Source organism: Rattus norvegicus, chromosome 6 (genome assembly GCF_036323735.1).
Source record: "Rattus norvegicus strain BN/NHsdMcwi chromosome 6, GRCr8, whole genome shotgun sequence".
Lineage (NCBI taxonomy): Eukaryota > Metazoa > Chordata > Mammalia > Rodentia > Muridae > Rattus > Rattus norvegicus.
The window spans coordinates 142,654,339-142,673,017 of record NC_086024.1 but is presented as its reverse complement, the minus strand read 5'-3'; the positions used below and the strand labels follow the sequence as shown (position 1 = coordinate 142,673,017).

Sequence of the window (18,679 nt, the reverse complement as noted above, 5' to 3'; positions counted from 1 at the left end):
CACAGCCTCAGCTTTCAGCTGTACAGTATTTCAGGATGATTCTCAGCTCTGTTCCTTCCTATTTAATCATAAGAGGGTATGTTCACAGTTTTCCTTCTGACCTCTGTGGTTTCCTGTTTACTCTTAGGTTAAGATGTTTCTATTCATTTTTTTTTTTCACCATAGGGCCCTATTAAGATGTTCACAAATGATTCTGTCTGTGGATTTATTTATTTATTATTTATTTTTTCCATTTTAAAAAATTGAATATTTCTTATTTACATTTCAAATGTTAGTCCCTTTCCTGGTTTCCTGTCCATCATTGCCCGTAACTCCTCCCCCTCTCCTATAAAAATGTTCCCCTCCCCGTTCACCCCACCTATATGCACCCCTTCCCTGACAATCCCCTACACTGGGGTCCAACCTTGGTAGGACCAAAGGCTTCTCCTTCCATTAGTGCACACCAAGGCCATCCTTTGCTATATATGCAGTTGGAGCCATGGGTCCATCCATTTATAGACTTTTGGTGGTGGTTTAGTCCCTGGAAGCTCTGGTTGGTTGGCATTGTTGCTCTCATCGGGTTGCAAACCCCTTCAACTCTTCCAGTCCTTTCTCTAATTCCTCCAATGGGGGTCCCATTCTCAGTTCAGTGGTTTGCTGCTAGCATTCGCCTCTGTATTTGACATGTTCTGGCTGTGTTTCTCAGGAGAGATCTGTATCTGGTTCCTGTCAGAATTCACCTCTTAGCTTCATCCATCTTATCTAGTTTTGGTGGCTGTACATATATATGAGCCACATGTGAGGCAGGCTGTAAATGGCTATTCCTTCAGTTGATGTGCTAAACTTTGCCTCCCTATGCCCATCTATGGATATTTTTGTTCCACTTTTTAAGAAGGAGTGAAGCGTCCACATTTTGGTCATCCTTCTTGAGTTTCATGTGGTTCTTGCATTGCATCTTGGGTAATTCAAGCTTTTGGGATGATATCTACTTATCAGTGGGTGCATATCATGTGTGTTTTTCTGTGATTGGATTACCTCACTCTGGATGGTATTTTCTAGTTCCATCCATTTGACTATGAATTTCATGAAGTCATTGTTTTTGATAGCTGTGTAGTACTCCATTGTGTAGATGTACCACATTTTTTGAATCCATTCCTCTGTTGAAGGGCATCTGGGTTCTTTCCAGCTCCTGGCTATTATAAATAAGGCTGATGTGAACATAGTGGAGCTTGTGTCTTTGTTGTATGTCAGAGCATCTTTTGTGTATATGCCCAAGTGAGGTATAGCTGGGTCCTCAGGTAGTTCAATGTCCAATTTTCTGAGCAACCTCCGGACTGATTTCCAGAATGGTTGTACCAGTCTGCAATCCCACTAACAATGGAGGAGTGTTCCTCACTCCCCACATCCTCGCCAGCATTTGCTGTATACTGAGTTTTTGATCTTAGCCATTCTGCTGGTGTGAGGTGGAATCTCAGGGTTGTTTTGATTTGCATTTCCCTGATGACTAAGCATGTTGAACATTTCTTTAGGTGCTTCTCAGTTATTTAATATTCCTCAGCTGTAAATTCTCTCTTTAGCTCTGTACTCCATTTTAATAGGGTTGTTGGTCTCTCTGGAGTATAACTTCTTGAGTTCTTTGTATATTTTGGATATTAGCCCTCTATCAGAGGTAGGATTGGTAAAGATTTTTCCCAATCTGTTAGTTGCCATTTTGTCCTAATGTCAGTGTTCTTTGCCTTGAAGAAACTTTGCAGGGTTATGAGATCCCATTTGTTGATTCTTGATCTTAGAGCATAAGTGATTGGTGTTTTGTTCAGGAAATTTAGCGTAGTGCCCATGTGTTCAAGACTCTTCCCCACTTTTTCTTCTATTAGTATGAGTGTATCTGGTTTGATGTGGAGGTCCTTGATCCACTTGGACTTAAACTTTGTACAGGGTGATAAGCATGGATCGACATGCCTTCTTCTACATGCTGACCTTCAGGCGAATCAGCACCATTTGTTGAAAATGGTATCTTGTTTCCATTGGATGGTTTTGGCTCCTTTGTCAGTGATCAAGTGAGTATAGGTTTGTGTGTAGGTTCCTTTCTAGGTCTTCAATTCTATTCCACGGATCTATCTGCCTGTCTCTGTAAGAATACCATACAGTTTTTATGACTATTCCTCTGTAATACTGCTTGAGGTCAGGGATGGTGAGTCCCCCAGAAGTTCTTTTATTGTTGAGGATAGTTTTAGTTATCCTGTTTTTTTTTTATTCTAAATGAACTTGCATATTGTTCTTTCTATCTCTATGAAGAATTGAATTGGAATTTTGATGGGGGTTGCACTGAATCTATAGATTGCTTTTGGTAAAATGGCTATTTTTAATATATTAATTCTGCCAATTCATGAGCATGGGAGGTCTTTCCATCTTCTGAGATCTTCAATTTGTTTCTCCAGAGACTGATGTTCTTATTTTACAGACCTTTCATTTCCTTGGTTAAATCAGACTGAGGTATTTTATATTATTTGGCACTATTAAGAAGGGTGTCATTTCCCTAATTTCTTTCTCAGTTTGTTTATCTCTTGTGTAGAGAAAGGCTACTGATTTGTCTGAGTTAATTTTATACCCAGCTACTTTGCTGAAGTTGTTTATCATGCTTAGTAGTTCTCTGGTTGAACTTTTGGGATCACTTAAGTATCCAATCCCATCATCTGCAAATAGTCATGTTTTGATTTCTTCCTTTCCAATATGTATCACTTTGACATCCTTTTGTTGTCTGATTGTTCTGGCTAGGACTTTGATAACTCTATTGAATAAGTAGGGAGAGAGTGGGCAGCCTTGTCTCGTCCCTGATTTTAGTGGTATTTGTTCATGTTTCTCTCCATTAGTTTAATGTTAGCTACTGGTTTACTGTATATGGCTTTTATTATCTTTAGCTGTGGATTTTGAATCCCTGTTCTTCCCAGGACTTTTATCATGAAGGGGTGTTGAATATTGTCAAATTCTTTCTCAGTGTCTATTGAAATGATCATGTGGTTTTTATCTTTCAGTTTTTTTATATAGTGGATTACTTTGTTGGATTTCTGTATATTGAACCATCCCTGCATACCTGCGACGAAGTCTACTTGATCATGTTGGAGGATCATTTTGATGTGTTCGGTTTGGTTTGCAAGAATTTTTTTGAATATATTTGTGTTGATATTCATAAGGGAAATTGATTTGAAGGTCTCTTTCTTCATTGGGTCTTTGTGTGGTTTAGGTGTAAGAATAATTGTGGCACCATAGAAGGAATTTGGTAGTGTTCTTTCTGTTTCTATTTTGTGAAATATTTTGAACAGCATTGTTATGAGGTCTTCTATGAAGGCGTGGTAGAATTCTGCCCTAAACCCATCTGGTCCTGGACTCTTTTAGTTTGGGAGAATTTTAATGACTGCTTCTATTTCTTTTTGGATTTATGACATTGTTTAGATGGTTTGTTTGTTCATGATTTTACTTTGGTACCTGGTATCTGTCTAGAAAATTGTCCATTTCCTTTAGATTTTTCCAGTTTTGTTGAATATAGGCTTTTGTAGTAGGATTTGATGATTTTTTGAATTTCCTCTGATTTTGTTGTTATGTCTCCTTTTTCATTTCTGACTTTTTAATTTGGACACACTCTCTGTGCCTTCTTTTAGTTTGGCTAAGGGTTTACCTATCATGTTTATTTTCTCAAAGAACCAGCTCTTGGTTTTGTTGAATCTTTGTACAGTCCTTTTTGTTTCTGCTTGGTTGATTTCAGCCCTGAGTTTGATTATTTCCTGCCTTCTATCCTCCTGGGTGTATTTGCTATTTTTTTGTTCTAGAGCTTTTAGGTGTCCTGCCAAGCTGCTGATGTATGCTCTCTCCTGATTGTTTCTGCAGGCACTCAGAGGCATGAGTTTTCCTTTTAGCACAGTTTTCATTGTGTCCCATAAGTTAGGTTATGTTGCACCTTCATTTTCATTAAATTCTAAGATTTTAATTTCTTTCATTATTTTTTACTTGACCATGTTGTCATTGAGTAGAGCATTGCTCAACTTCCATGTATTTGTGGGATTTTTGTCATTAATATTGTTATTGAAGATGAGCCTTAGTCTGTGGTGACCTGACAGCATGCGTCAGATTATTTCTATCTTCCTGAATCTGTTGAGGCCTGTTTTGTGACCGATTATATGGTCAATTTTGGAGAAGGTACCATGAGGTGTTTAGAAGAAGTTATATCCTTTGATTTTAGGATGAAATATTCTATAAATATCTGTTAAGTCCATTTGTTTCATAATTTCTGTTGGCTTCTCTGTCTGTTTAATTTCTGCTTCCATGATCAGTCCATTGATAAGAATGTGTTGTTGAAATCTACTATTATTGTGTGAGGTGCAATGTGTTCTTTGAGCTTTAGTAAGGTTTCTTTTATCAAGGTAGGTGCCCTTGTATTTCGAGCATAGATATTTATGATTGAGAGTTCATCTTGGTGGATTTTTCCTTTGATGAATATGAAGTGTACTTCCTTATCTTTTTTGATGACTTTTGGTTGAATGTCGATTTTATTCAATATTAGAATGGCTATTCCAACTTGCTTCTTTGGACCATTTGATTGGAAAATGGTTTTTCAGCCTTTTACTCTGAGGTAGTGTCTGTCTTTGTCTCCGAGTTGTGTTTCCTGCATGCAGCAAATGTTGGGTCCTCTATACCTATCCAGTCTGTTAGTCTATGTCTTTTTATTGAGGGGATTGAGTCCGTTGATGTTGAGAAATATTAAGGAATAGTGACTGTTGCTTCTTGTTATTTTCATATTTAGAGGTGGGATTATGTTTGTGTGTTTCTCTTCTTTTGATTTTGTTGCAAGGAAATTACCTTATTGCTTTTCCTAGGGTGTAGTTTCCCTCCTTGTATTGGGATTTTCCATCTATTAACCTTTATAGGACTGGATTTGTAAAAAGATTTGGTTTTGTTATGGAATATTGTGGTTTCTCCCTCAATGTTAATTGAGAGTTTTGCTGGATACAGTAGCTTGTGCTGGCATTTTTGTTCTCTTAGGGTCTGTATGATATCTGTCCAGGATCTTCTGGCTTTCATAGTCTCTGGTGAGAAATCTGGTGTAATTCTGATAGGTCTGCCTTTATATTTTACTTGAACTTTTTCCCTTATTGATTTTAATATTCTTTCTTTATTTTTCTTTGTGCATTTGGTGTTTTGACTATTATGTGACAGGAGGAATTTCTTTTCTGGTCCAATCTCTTTGGAGTTCTGTAGGCTTCTTTTATGTTTATGGGCATCTCTTTCTTTAGATGTTTTCTTCTATGATTTTGCTGAAGATATTTACTGATCCTTTGAGCTGGGAGTCTTCTCTCTCTTCTATACCTATTTTCCTTAAGTTTGAACTTCTCATTGAGTCCTGAATTTCCTGTATGTTTTGGACAGTAGCTTTTTCCATTTTCCATTATCTTTTACAGTTGTGTCAATGATTTTGTGGAATCTTCTGTTCCTGAGATTCTCTCTTCTATCTCTTATGCTGTTGGTGATGCTTGTATCTCCAGCTCCTTGCCTCTTCCTTTGGTTTTCTAAATCCAGGATTGTCTCCCTTTGTGCTTACTTTATTGCTTCTATTTCCATTTTTAATTGTTTCACCTGTTTGATTGTGTTTTCCTGGAGTTCTTTCAGTGATTTCTGTGATTCCTGTTTATAGGGTTCTAGTTGTTTAATTATGTTTTCCTGGGTTTCTCTAATGGAGTTCTTTATGTCTTTCTTGAAGTCTTCTATCATCATTATCAAATGTGATTTAAAATCAAGATCTTGCTTTTCTCATGTGTTTGGTTATTCAGTGTTTTCTTTGGTGGGAGAATTGGACTCCGATGATGCCATGCACTCTTGGTTTCTGTTGCTTGGATTCCTGTGCTTGCCTCTCGCCATCAGGCTGTCTCTGATGTTACCTTGTTCTGCTATTTCTGACAGTGGCTAGACCGTCTTATAGGCCTGTGTGTCAGGAGTGCTGTAGACCTTTTTTCCTGTTTTATTTCAGCCAGTTATGGGAACAGAGTGTTCTGCTTTTGGGCATAATCTTTCCTGTCTACTGGCATTCAGCTGTTCCTGTGGCATGTGTCTTGAGTCCAGCAGGCAAGTTACTCGGAGCACAAAACTTTGTCTTACCTGTGGTCCTGTGTCTGACGTTGCTCCTGGGGGGCTGCTTTTGAGCTTTCCATGAGGGCGGCGACCAGAATGGACCTTTCCCGAGGCCCTGGTGCACCGGGGTCCCTGATGGCATTAGGTGTTTTCCTCTGGAGTCAGAAATGTGGGCAGAGTGTAGTCTATTCTGGCTTCCCAGGAGTGTCTGCCCCTCTGAAGCTGCATGTTCTTTAAGAGAGAATTTTTTCCTTAATATATGAATGCATATGTTTAATATGGATGACATATCATATGGTTAATACATTGCATCAGGTAGAAATCTCTTTGGTCAAGTTTGTGTTAGACATCATTCAAACCTACTTTGCAAAATTTATCTTGAAAGTCTCATTCAGCAAATTTTTTCACTGTGCTCATGTACTGTGGGCATCAGTGTGGGTGTTTCACTTGAAGGTGGGAATGGATGTCTCTGAATATTCAACTTTGTCACTCTCAAGCCATACACAAAGGACTATGCATCCTATTAGAGACACCTGCTAATTTTTATTGATGCCATATTGGTATTAGCTGAAACTGGAAATGACCTAGAAGTCATCAGTGGGATAATTATGCAAAGAAGTAGTACTAAACTGAAAGCTACCATAAATATGATGATCACTTATATCACTTATATCGTCCTGTGCTTGCTGCTTCAGTCTTTTCATTCACATGAGCTTTTCTCAGTTGATTTAGATGGTCTTCTTCTCCTGGTATCTTCCTTCCCCTCTGGCTAGTACACTCTTTTAGCTACATCTTCTGTGAATTACCCTGTGCTCCAAAGAGTGAGATTTGATGGTGGGATTTCCATCTAGAGTTGTGTGCTCCAATGTCTCTCTTTCTGCATAAAGTCTCACATGGGTTTCAGTATTTGTTATGACTTATTTTGATGAAATTCCTCATTGTATAAACAAATGGATCTGATTCTTTTCCTTCCATCTGGTACATTTTTCCTCATCTCAATATTCCACTTTCATGTGATGGTTTTACAGTATATTTATTTCTCTAAGTATTGTTTCATATTTTTGCAGACTGTTTTTTTTTGCTTTGTTAATTGGATATATTTCTCTATTTATATTTCAAATGTTATTATCATTCCTGTTTTCTTGTCCATAAGATCCTTTCCACCCCCTTCCCGATAAGTGTATTCCTACCATCCACCCCCATCACATCCCTGACTTTTCCCTTCACTGGGGTTCCAACCTTCGCAGGACCAAGGGCTTCCTCTTCCACTTTTGCCCCAACAAGGCTATTTTCTGCTACATACATAGATGGAGCACTGGGTCAGTCCATGTATAGCCTTTGTGTAGTTTTTCAGTCCCTGGAAGCTCTGGTTGATTTGCACTGTTGTTCTATTGGGGTTGCAAGCCCCTTCAGCTCTTTCAGTCTTTCAAAAATGTGGTATATCTACACTTTGGAGTACTCCTAAGGGAAAAAAAACAATGACTTCATGAAATTCATAGGCAAATGGAATGAACTAGAAAATATCACCCTGAGTGAGGTAACCCAATCACAGACAAACACACATGGTATGCAATCACTGATAAGTAGATATTAGCCCAAGAGCTTGAATTACCCAACATGCAATCCATAGACCAAAGGAAGCTCAAGAAGAAAGTTGACCAAAATATGGCTGCTTTCACTGCTTCATAAAAGGGGGGACAAAAATATCCATAGGAATGGAGAGTTTTGAAACATGTTGGGTACACATGATACTTTAAGTTAAGACCTGGAATTAGTAGAGGGTGGGGAAACTCTCATCAGTATGTATTATATAAAAATAATAATCTATTTTTAATAAGAGGGGTAGAAGAAAAATACATTTATAAACAGAACCTTACAAAACTGTTAAAATATATCAATTTATGAAATTTGCTGGTATGTGGTTTCAACCACAGAAAAAACCTCAACCAATGTGGAGAACCACAGACTCTAAAAGACAAGCATGTATATATTTCCTTAAATGCAGGTGTCAGTTGTTATGTATTCCAAAGGCAGGTTACAATCCTTATGAGTACAGAGATGAGATTTACTGGAAGAATCTACTAGAGATGGATGGATATCCTTAGGCATCAGAAATAAAATATAAATGGATGGATTAATATGGGAGTTCAGAGATCTGAGGTTAAGGGAAGAAACATGAGGAGAGAAATTGAAAATTATGGTCCATTTGAGGGGTTGTATGCAATCCTAATTCAGGAGAAGTTGCTGAAAATATATACACCAATGAATGAAATCCAAATGGAATCATCTAATAGTGGAAGAGACAAAGTCCCAGCTACACATCTCTCTCCATCAAATAAAAATTCTGGTTCTTGGAATGTGTCACAGATAATCAATGTGTTAGGCAATGGACCACAGTTCATCTCCAAAATCATTCAGTCTGCTTCCAAAGCTGTTAGTTTCTTTCCACAAGTTGAATGCAAGTTGTTTTTCCTGAAGGCAACATCTACACCATATATTGAACTGGGCAAGTTGAGCTGCAATCTACTTGGAGTTTTCACTACTCCTGACTAGAATACACAGTAAGGGAAAGTATCTGTAGACTGCCAAAGTAGAAAGCTAAACAACAATCCAGCTACAAACTGATTTCCAATATGATCTCCCTGTAAGTTATGCTGTTGCAATAGTAGCACAAACCTTGATGTAGGAAACAACCCATAACTGACTGGGTTTTAGGCTCACACTATTGCATGAAATTATCACTGATACTGATTTTTTGGGCAAGAAGCTAATACAAAATAGACCAAGTTTACCAAGAACTAGAAGTTTAAACAGAAATTCAAATCATAAATTGACTAAAATGTTTACAAGACAGATGTTCAATCATCTCAGAAATTTTCTCTGACAGCTGGAGGACAACAGTGATGATGGTAAAGCCATGCCTGTACGACCCAAGACACTCAAACCAAATTCTCACTCAGCAAAAAGAAGTCTTGTTCTCCCCTGTAGGCCAAAGGACAGGGAATAAGAGATAAAGACAGGAAAGAAAGGATGAGGGAGAAGGGGTAGGTAACAAAGGAGAGGGAGGATTGGTTACTAAAAGAGACAATTGAAGAACTTCATCTGCATTGGAAAATGGCTGTTTATGAAGGTGACAATGGATAAACTATGGTTGAGGGGTTTAGATTTAACCAGACATGTTAATTAGGATATCCAAAGGGAGTGTTGATTGATTTTACATTCCAATTGCTCGCCTCTCCTCTGGACCCCATAAATAAGTTCCCCCTTCTATTCCCTTACTTACTTCTCTGAGAGGGTAGGTTCACCATTAGATATCCTCCAACGCTGGTCCATCAAATCTCTGCAGGTTTAGGGGCATCATATCCCAGTGAGGTCAGACAAGAGAGTACAGTTAACGGAGTGGATTCCAAGAGAGGTAGCACCTTTAGGGACAGACCCCATTCCTCTTAATGGGGGATCCAAATGGAGACTGAGTTACCCATGTGCTTGGCACCTTGGTCCATCCAATATATGCTTTTTGGTTGGTGTCTTAGTTCCAGAAAGACCCTGCAATTATGGAGTAGTTTTCATTGCACATCTCTAAGATTCAGACATTTTATGTGGTAGGTCCTTTATATCTTTCCCAAGCAGAGGTTTTTGTAATTATCCAGTCATTTCATGTAGGCTTATTTCATAACTTTGTTCAAAGGGTCAGAGAGGTCTTGAGCTGCATCAACATTTTTGTTATTGATATCAGCAGTGTAACTCCAATGTACTATTATTCTGTCTTTTAGTCTGTCTATTACACAATGTAGGGAGTGTGATTTACGTGCTGACGACAGTACTCTGCCTGAAGTGTAGCATGAGGAAGACAGGAAAAAGGATCTTATGTCCTCTTTTTACCTTTATAGAAAGTGGAAGTAGTAGAGTTGAAATGAACTGTCACTAAGGAGGAATCTGACTTTGAGAGGATACTATAGTAATGTCTGCACTCCTCCTAATCGCTGAGGAATAAATCATTATCCTTAGGTAAACTAGAGCCATTTATTCCTTAACCTGAACTCTGTGAACACTGAAGTTAAAGGGATAAGTTATTTCATAAGCCAGACTGTGCAACATTAGTGTGATCCATGACAAACCTACCTGCATGGGAGCTCACGACCAGCAGGGGGCACCATGGGGCCAAGAGTAACCATGGAGAGAGTTGTGAGTGGAGGGGACGCTGTGTCCTTTGTGTTTTCCTACGTGAAGTGTATTAACTGCTCTGTCCTGTTATGATTGATATGTGATATATCAATGTTCAAACCCCCTAAAGATTCTTTTTTAAATATATATATATATATATATATATATAACAAACATATATATTTATAGTTTTTATTTGCTTTTTTTTTCATTTTTGAACAATTCACACACTGTATTTTAGTAACTCATTCCTTCATCCTCAACTCATTCCAGAACTTTCCTACCTAACAACTCATTCAACTACACACATTTTTTTTCCTTTTTGAAAAAAAAAGGAAGAAAATTAAAAGGGGATTAAAAGCAAACAAAAATTAAACAAAGCAATATAAAACAACACACACACACAAACACACACACACACAAACACTCACACACACACACACACACACACACACACACACACACACACCAGTAAAACCACAACTCAGTAACTATGATACATAGGAAAACCTAAGTCCCACAAACGGAATTGAAGAAGGTCACATAAAAATGTCTGCACTTCTGGTGCTGGCTCCAGTCAATGCTTCTTGTGGAAGCATTTCAGAGGCAAACCCGTCATAAAATAATAACCTACAAACTTTAGTGTCACAATTCTAGAATCTCTTCTTGTACAATTCAACATACCACACAAAATATTCAAATCTTGGAACACATATCAATGAGAACATAAAACATTTGCTTTATGGACATGAGTGATCTGTTCCAGTATATTTTTCCAGTTTCATGCAGACACTTATCAAGTACATAATTTGTTTTACCACTGAGTCACATTGATTTATCTACATGTAACAATTTTTTACATTTTATTTATGCTTTGTTGGAAATCTGGTATTATTCCTTCCAGTGTATGCTGTTTATAGAGCATGAATAACATGTTATGAATATATATATATATATATATATGAATATATATATATATATATATATATATATATATATGAATATATATATTACATGTCTGTAAATAAGGTGTAGAGTCAATTGAGTACATGCTTGTATCATTATTTCTGGGACACTATAAAATGTTATTGATTTATGTTTTGGTGAATTTCATAGGAAAGACTTTATCCCAGGTAAGTGTGGTCCAAACCCATGTTTAAAGATGATATAGGTTCTAGTAGACCTTGGTTGTATTGTTAATAGTTATGTTGTCAAACTGCCTTATAAATAGTTATATTTAAAACCAGTACATTGCCTGAACCTTGATCACAGAGGCTCATAAGTGCTGGTATAAAGGCTGACACAGACATTCGTGAGTGTTCAGTGTGCTGAGATTGACAGAGAACTCAGCCAAAGGGAAATAATGACACCAATCCCTCACAAAGAAATCAAGGGCCATCATAAAACAGGGGAAGGAACTGATGTATAATGCAAAATGGGGCCAATGGAGATCAGATTCTATCTCAAGGGATTTCTCTATTCTTAGTGCACAGATGAACTCTCAGCAGCTATACTTACCTACACAAACTTACTTACCTACTCAAACCAGTGGATATTACCACAGGGGAGACCTCAAAATGATTGAGCAGGCAAAGATGTCTACTGGTATGCTTAGCAATATCAGGTAATTGCCTTAGAATTGAATGACTTAAATCACCCTCTGAGTTTAATATATCCACCTTGGTGCATATAAACCCTGAACCCACCACTAGAAGTAATAGAACAATTAAAAATTACAACATGGATGGGGAAGAATCCTTGAGGGCCCATACCAGGCTGAAGGTCTTTTGAAATTTGATGACTGATGGGCAAAATATATTCACTTTCTTGGGGGAATGTTTCTGGAGGCTCACACTTTACTAGCAATAATCTTATCAATGTGTAGATAGGTAGAACTAATTAAACTCACTGTTTTATTAGGTAATGAAACAGAGGAAAAAGATTTTGGGAAAGGGACTTACTGGAAGGGTCTAAGGGGAGGATTGTAGTATGATTCCTGAGAGAGGTGGTAGATTATAGCATATTTCATATATGATTGAAAAACTCAAAGAATAAAAATCCTTATGAAATATAGACATAACAACTTTACTCCTGTACAGATTTTTCAAACATACATTTTGTACACTGCATATTTCTCATGATACCTCTTGCCATTCCTAATTTTGTCTTTATTCCACTAGAGAATTTCCTGGATAAAATATCATGGATTTGCATAAATCATTGTATATAACTATGAAATTTCTAAGAGATGATAATAGAGTCTAATTTAATGTCTATGATTTTGAGATTGTCTTCATTAATACAGTTATCACTAAGTACATTCATTTTTCAAAAAGCAATGTTAAGTTCTTATTTATTTCTGGTCAAATATATATATATATATGTATATATATATTTGTGTGTGTGTATGTTTGTGTGTGTACAATTTATAATATATATAATCATGCCTTACTGATAAAATCATTTCTTGACATGCCTTTAGCTTATTGCTATAATTTAGTTATTGTGGATCCTCCTGCAATAAGCTTTTACAGGTAAATATTTTTGAAGCATATTTACTTTTAGTCATTGACCTTTGAAACATATAACCTGTTGGAAAAGCAATTATTAGTTGCAAATATGCGAAAGTAACTGTAAAACTATAAAAATTGACTGTTATTGAAATTTTCCATTATTGTAATCATAATCTTCATCATCTTCATCATCAACACAATGATCACAACCATGACCATCACCATCCACACCATCCCAATAATCACCACCATCACCACCACCACCACCATCATAATCATCATCATCTCATCATCATCGCCATCATCACAAAGCATTATCTGTAAATTAATGTGTTAACATATCACAGAGTGGTACAGGCCAAAAATTGATTGAGAGATTTTTCCCTGTAGTTACATGCAAAGCATCTGTCCATGGTTAATAGAAACTGACTGGGATGCACTTCTGGTTGTACCAAGAACTAAGCATCCTGCTCCCTGACCCATGTGCCTTTTCAGTCCTTCCTCTTTACAGTTGTTCTCCAGCTGGACTAGGTTCTTATGTAATAAGTCCCCTGTTCATAAATATGCAAATTATCTGAGTCTATGGCAGTAAATACGGGGATATCCACACACTGAAAACACCATTTGATCAGTGTCCTCACCACAGTCCCTGAACACAATGACTTTAACCATGGAATGGAGCTGGGTCTTTCTCTTCCTCCTCTCAGTAACTGCAGGTAAGGCTCTCATCATTTAGAATTCTGAAAAGGAGACAGGCCCTGAGATGGCACTGACATCCACTCTGACTTTTCCTCCACAGGTGTCCACTCCCAGGTCCAGCTGCAGCAGTGTGGAGCTGAGCTGGTGAAGCCTGGGACTCCTGTGAAGATGTCCTGCAAGGTTTCTGGATACACCTTCACCAGCTACGTAATAAGCTGGATAAAGCAGACGACTGGACAGGGCCTTGAGTGGATTGGATATATTTATCCTGAAAGTGGCAGTACAGGCTACAATGAGAAGTTCAAGGGCAAAGCCACATTGACTGTAGACAAATCCTCCAACACAGCCTTCATGCAACTCAGCAGCCTGGCAGCTGGGGATTCTGCGGTCTATTACTGTGCAAGGCACAGCATTGTAACCACGTGCTGAGTGTGTCAAAAACTCTGAAGGAGCAGGAAGCTGTGCTGGAACCGAGATGACAGAAAGAATAACCTTTAGACTTGCTTGGAAAGAGTAATTTTTTATTATCCATTTATTGCTTCTTCCTCACAATCTTATATTGCCTTTGTCATTTTTGTAAGAGCAGTTCTTTTAAAATTGTTATGCTGATTTAGGATAAACCCACATTACACCATGCCTTGTTATTCTCTTCAACAGTGACAACCTCCATTGACCTATTTCTTATTCAACAAAATAACAAAAAGGGGAAACATATGGTATATTAGCTTCTTTTTTCTTTTAGAACTTTTAGGTGTGCTCTTAAGCTGCTAATGTGTTCTCTCTACAGTTTCTAATTGGAGGCACTCAGAACTATGTGTTTTCTTCTTAGCACTGCTGTCATTGTGTCCCACTACTTTGGGTATGCTGTGCCTTCATTGTCACTAAATCTTAAAATGTCTTTTATCTTTCTTATATCTTACTAGACCAAGTTATCAATGAGTATAGCATTCTTCAACGTCCATGTATATGTGGGTATTCTGTTGTTTTTGTTGTTATTGAAGACATGCCTTAATCTGTGGTGGCCTTATAGGCTGCATGGGATGATTTCAATCTTTTTGTATCTGTTGAGGCCTGTTTTGTGACCAATTATATGGGTAATTTTGTAGAAGGGACCATGAGGTGCTGAAAAGAAGTCACAGTCTTTTGTTTTAGAATGAAATGTTCTATAAATATCTTCTAAATCTATTTGCTTCATAACTACTGTTAGTTTCTCTGTGTGTATGTTTAGTTTCTGTTTCCATGATCCGTTCAATGATGAGAGTGGGGTGTTTAAATCTCCCACTATTATTGGGTGAGGTGCAATGTATGCTTTGAGCTTTAGTATGGTTTCTTTTATGAATGTAGATTCCCTTGCATTTAGCGAATAGATATTCATAATTGAGAGCTTATCTTGGTGGATTTTTTTTTGCTTCATATGGACTTCATTCTGCATCTTTTTTGATAAATTTTGGTCGAAAGTTGATTACATTTGATATTAGAATGGATAGTTCAGATTGTTTCCTGGGACCATTTGCATGGAAAAAATTTTTTACCCTTTAACTATGAGGTAGTTTCTGTTTTTGCCAGTGAGGTATGTTTCTTGTATGGAGCAAAATGCTGGGTCCTCTTTCTGTATCCATTCTGTTTGTCTATCTCTTCTTATTGGAGAATTACTGCCATCGATGTTAAGAGATTTTAATGAATATTGATAGTTATTTCCTGTTATTTTTCTTGTTAGAATGATGTTTGTGTGGCTCTCTTCTTTTGGGTTTGTTGCAAATAGATTATTTTCTTGCTTTCTTTAGGATATACTTTCCCTCCTTGTCTTGGAGTTTTCTGTATATTATCCTCTGTAGGCTGGATTTTTGGAAAGATAATTTGTAAATTTGGTTTTGTCATTGAATATCTTGGTTTCTTCATTTACGGAAATTGAGAGTTTTGCTGGATATAATAGCCTTTGTTGGCATATCTGTTCTCTTAGGTCTGCAGTATACCTCCCCAGAAACTTCTAGATTTCCAGTCTCTGATGAGAAGTCTGGTGTTATTCTGATAGGTCTGCCCTTACATGTTGAGTTTTTCCTTACTGCTTTTAGTATTCTTTGTTTTGTGCATTTGGTGTTTTGACTATTATGTGGTTGGAATAATTTCTCTTCTGTCCAATCTATTTGAAGTTCTTTCTGTCAGCTTCTTGTATGTTTATGTGCATCTATTTCTTTAGGTTATGGAAATTTTCTTTTATAATTTTCTTAAAGATATTTAGTGGCCCTTTAAGTTGGGAATGTTTGCTCTCTTCTTTACTTATTATCCTTAGGTTTGATCTTTGATCTTCTCATTGTGTCCTGGAATTCCTGGATGTCTTGGGTTAGTAGATATTTTGGGTTATACATTTTCTTTGAATTTTTTTTCAATGATGTCTATGATCTTCTGCCCTGAGATTTTTCTCTTCCATCTCTTATATTCTGCTGGTGATGCTTGCATCTATGCCTCCTGATCTCTTTCCTAGATTTTCTATCTTCAGGGTTGTGTCTATTTGTGATTTTTTTATTGTTTCTATTTCCATTTTTAGATTCTGGATGGTTTTATTCAATTCCTTCACCTGTTTGGTTGTGCTTCCCTGTAATTCTTTAAGGGATATTTGTGTTTTCTATTTAAGGGCTGCTACTTGTTTACCTATGTTGTCCTGTATTTCTTCTTTTTTTTTTTATTAACTTGAGTATTTCTTATGTACAATTCGATTGTAATTCCCTTTCCTAGTTTCCAGGCCAACATCCCCCTAAACCCTCCACCTCCCCTTCTCTATGGGTGTTCCCCTCCCCATCCTCCCCCCATTACTGCCCTCCCCCCAAAAATCACGTTCACTGGGGGTCCATTAAGCAGGACCAAGGGCTTCCCTTTCCACTGGTGCTCTTACTAGGCTATTAATTGCTCTCTATGAGGTTGGAAACCAGGGTCAGTCCATGTATAGTCTTTGGGTAGTGGCTTAGTCCCTGGAAGCTCTGCTTGGTTGGCATTGTTGTTCATATGGGGTGTCGAGCCCCTTCAAGCTCTTCCAGTCCTTTCTCTGATTCCTTCAACCAGGGTCCCGTCCTCAGTTCAGTGGTTTGCTGCTGGCATTTGCCTATGTATTTGCTGTATTCTGGCTGTGTCTCTCAGGAGAGATCTACATCCGGTTATGTCGGCCTGCACGTCTTTGCTTCTTCCATCTTGTCTAATTGTCTGTACAGTGTATTGGTCACATGTGGGACAGGCTCTGAATGGGTGTTCCTTCTGCCTTTGTTTTTATCTTTTCCTCCCTATTCCCAGCCAAGGATATTCTTGTTCCCCTTTTAAAGAAGGAGTGAAGCATTCACATTTTGGTCATCCCTCTTGAGTTTCATGTGTTCTGTGCATCTAGGGCAATTCAAACATTTGGGCTAATAGCCACTTATGAATGAGTGCATACCATGTATATTTTTCTGAGATTGGGTTATCTCACTCAGGAGGATATTTTCCAGTTCCCTCCATTTGCCTATGAATTTCATAAAGTCATTGTTTTTGATAGCTGAGTAATATTCCATTGTGTAGATGTACCACATTTTCTGTATCCATTCCTCTGTTGAAGGGCATTTGGGTTCTTTCCAGCTTCTGGCTATTATAAATAAGGCTGCTATGAACATAGTAGAGCATGTGTCTTTGTTATTTGTTGGGGAATTTTTTTGGGTATGCCCAAGAGAGGTATAACTGGGTCCTCAGGTAGTTCAATATCCAACTTTCTGAGGAACCTCCAGCCTGATTTCCAGAATGGTTGTACCAGTCTTCAATCCCACCAACAATGGAGGAGTGTTCCTCTTTTTCCACATCCTCGCCAGCATGTGCTGTCACCTCAGTTTTTGATCTTAGCCATTCACACTGGTGTGACATGAAATCTCAGGGTTGTTTTGATTTGTATTTCCCTTATGAGTAAAGATGTTGAACATTTCTTTAGGTGTGTCTCAGCCATTCGGCATTCCTCAGCTGTGAATTCTTTGTTTAGCTCTGAACCCCATTTTTAATAGGGTTATTTGTCTCCCTATTTTTCTAACTTATTCAGTTCTTTGTATATTTTGGATATAAGCCCTCTATCTGTTGTAGGATTGGTAAAGATCTTTTCTCAATATGTTGGTTGCCATTTTGTCCTAACCACAGTGTCCTTTGCCTTACAGAAGCTTTGCCATTTTAGGAGATCCCATTTGTCGATTATTGATCTTAGAGCATAAGCCATTCATCTTTCCTTCAGGAAATTTTCTCCAGTGCCCATGTGTTCGAGCTGCTTCCCCACTTTTTCTTCTATTAGTTTGAGTGTCATGGGTTTGATGTGGAGGTCCTTGTTCCACGGATCGATCTGCATTCTTCTACATGTTGACCTCCAGTTGAACCAACACCATTTGCTGAAAATTCTATCTTTTTTTCCATTGGATGGTTTTGGCTCCTTTGTCAAAAATCTAGTGCTCATAGGTGTGTAGGTTCATTTCTGGGTCTTCAATTCTATTCCATTGGTCTATCTGTCTGTGTCTGAACAAATACCATGCAGTTTTTATCACTATGGCTCTATAATACTGCTTGAGTTCAGGGATAGTGATTCCCCCAGAAGTCCTTTTATTGTTGAGGATAGTTTTAGCTATCCTGGTTTTTTGTTATTCCAGATGAATTTGGAAAGTGTTCTGTCTAACTCTTTGAAGAATTGGATTGGTATTTTGATGGGGATTGCATTGAATCTGTAGATTGATTTTGGTAAGATGTCCATTTTTACTATATTAATCCTGCCAATCCATGAGCATGGGAGATGTTTCCATCTTCTGAGATCTTCTTCAATTTCATTCTTCAGTGTCTTGAAGTTCTTATTGTACAGATTTTTTACTCTCTTGGTTAAAGTCACACCGACGTGTTTTATATTATTTGGGACTATTGTGAAGGGTGTCATTTCCCTAATTTCTTTCTCGGCTTGTTTCTCTTTTGTGTAGAGGAAGGCTACTGATTTATTTGAGTTAATTTTATACCCATCCACTTTGATGAAATTGTTTATCAGCTTTTGTAGTTCTCTGGTGGAATATTTGGGATCACTTAAATATCTGCAAATAGTGATATTTTGACTTCTTCCTTTCCAATCTGTATCCCCTTGATCTCCATTTGTTGTCTGATTGCTCTGGCTAGATCTTCAAGAACTATATTGAATAATTAGGGAGAGAGTGGGCAGCTTTGTCTAGTCCCTG

At 37.7% G+C, this 18,679-nt stretch overlaps 1 gene segment (V, D, J or C); it reads left to right on the top strand.

The window, feature by feature from the left end:
* Positions 1–13,378: 13,378 nt before the first annotated feature.
* On the top strand, positions 13,379–13,901 carry LOC691950 (Ig heavy chain V region VH558 A1/A4-like). The segment is given in 2 exon segments: positions 13,379–13,489; positions 13,573–13,901. Coding segments are annotated over 2 exon segments (387 nt in total).
* Positions 13,902–18,679: the final 4,778 nt, after the last annotated feature.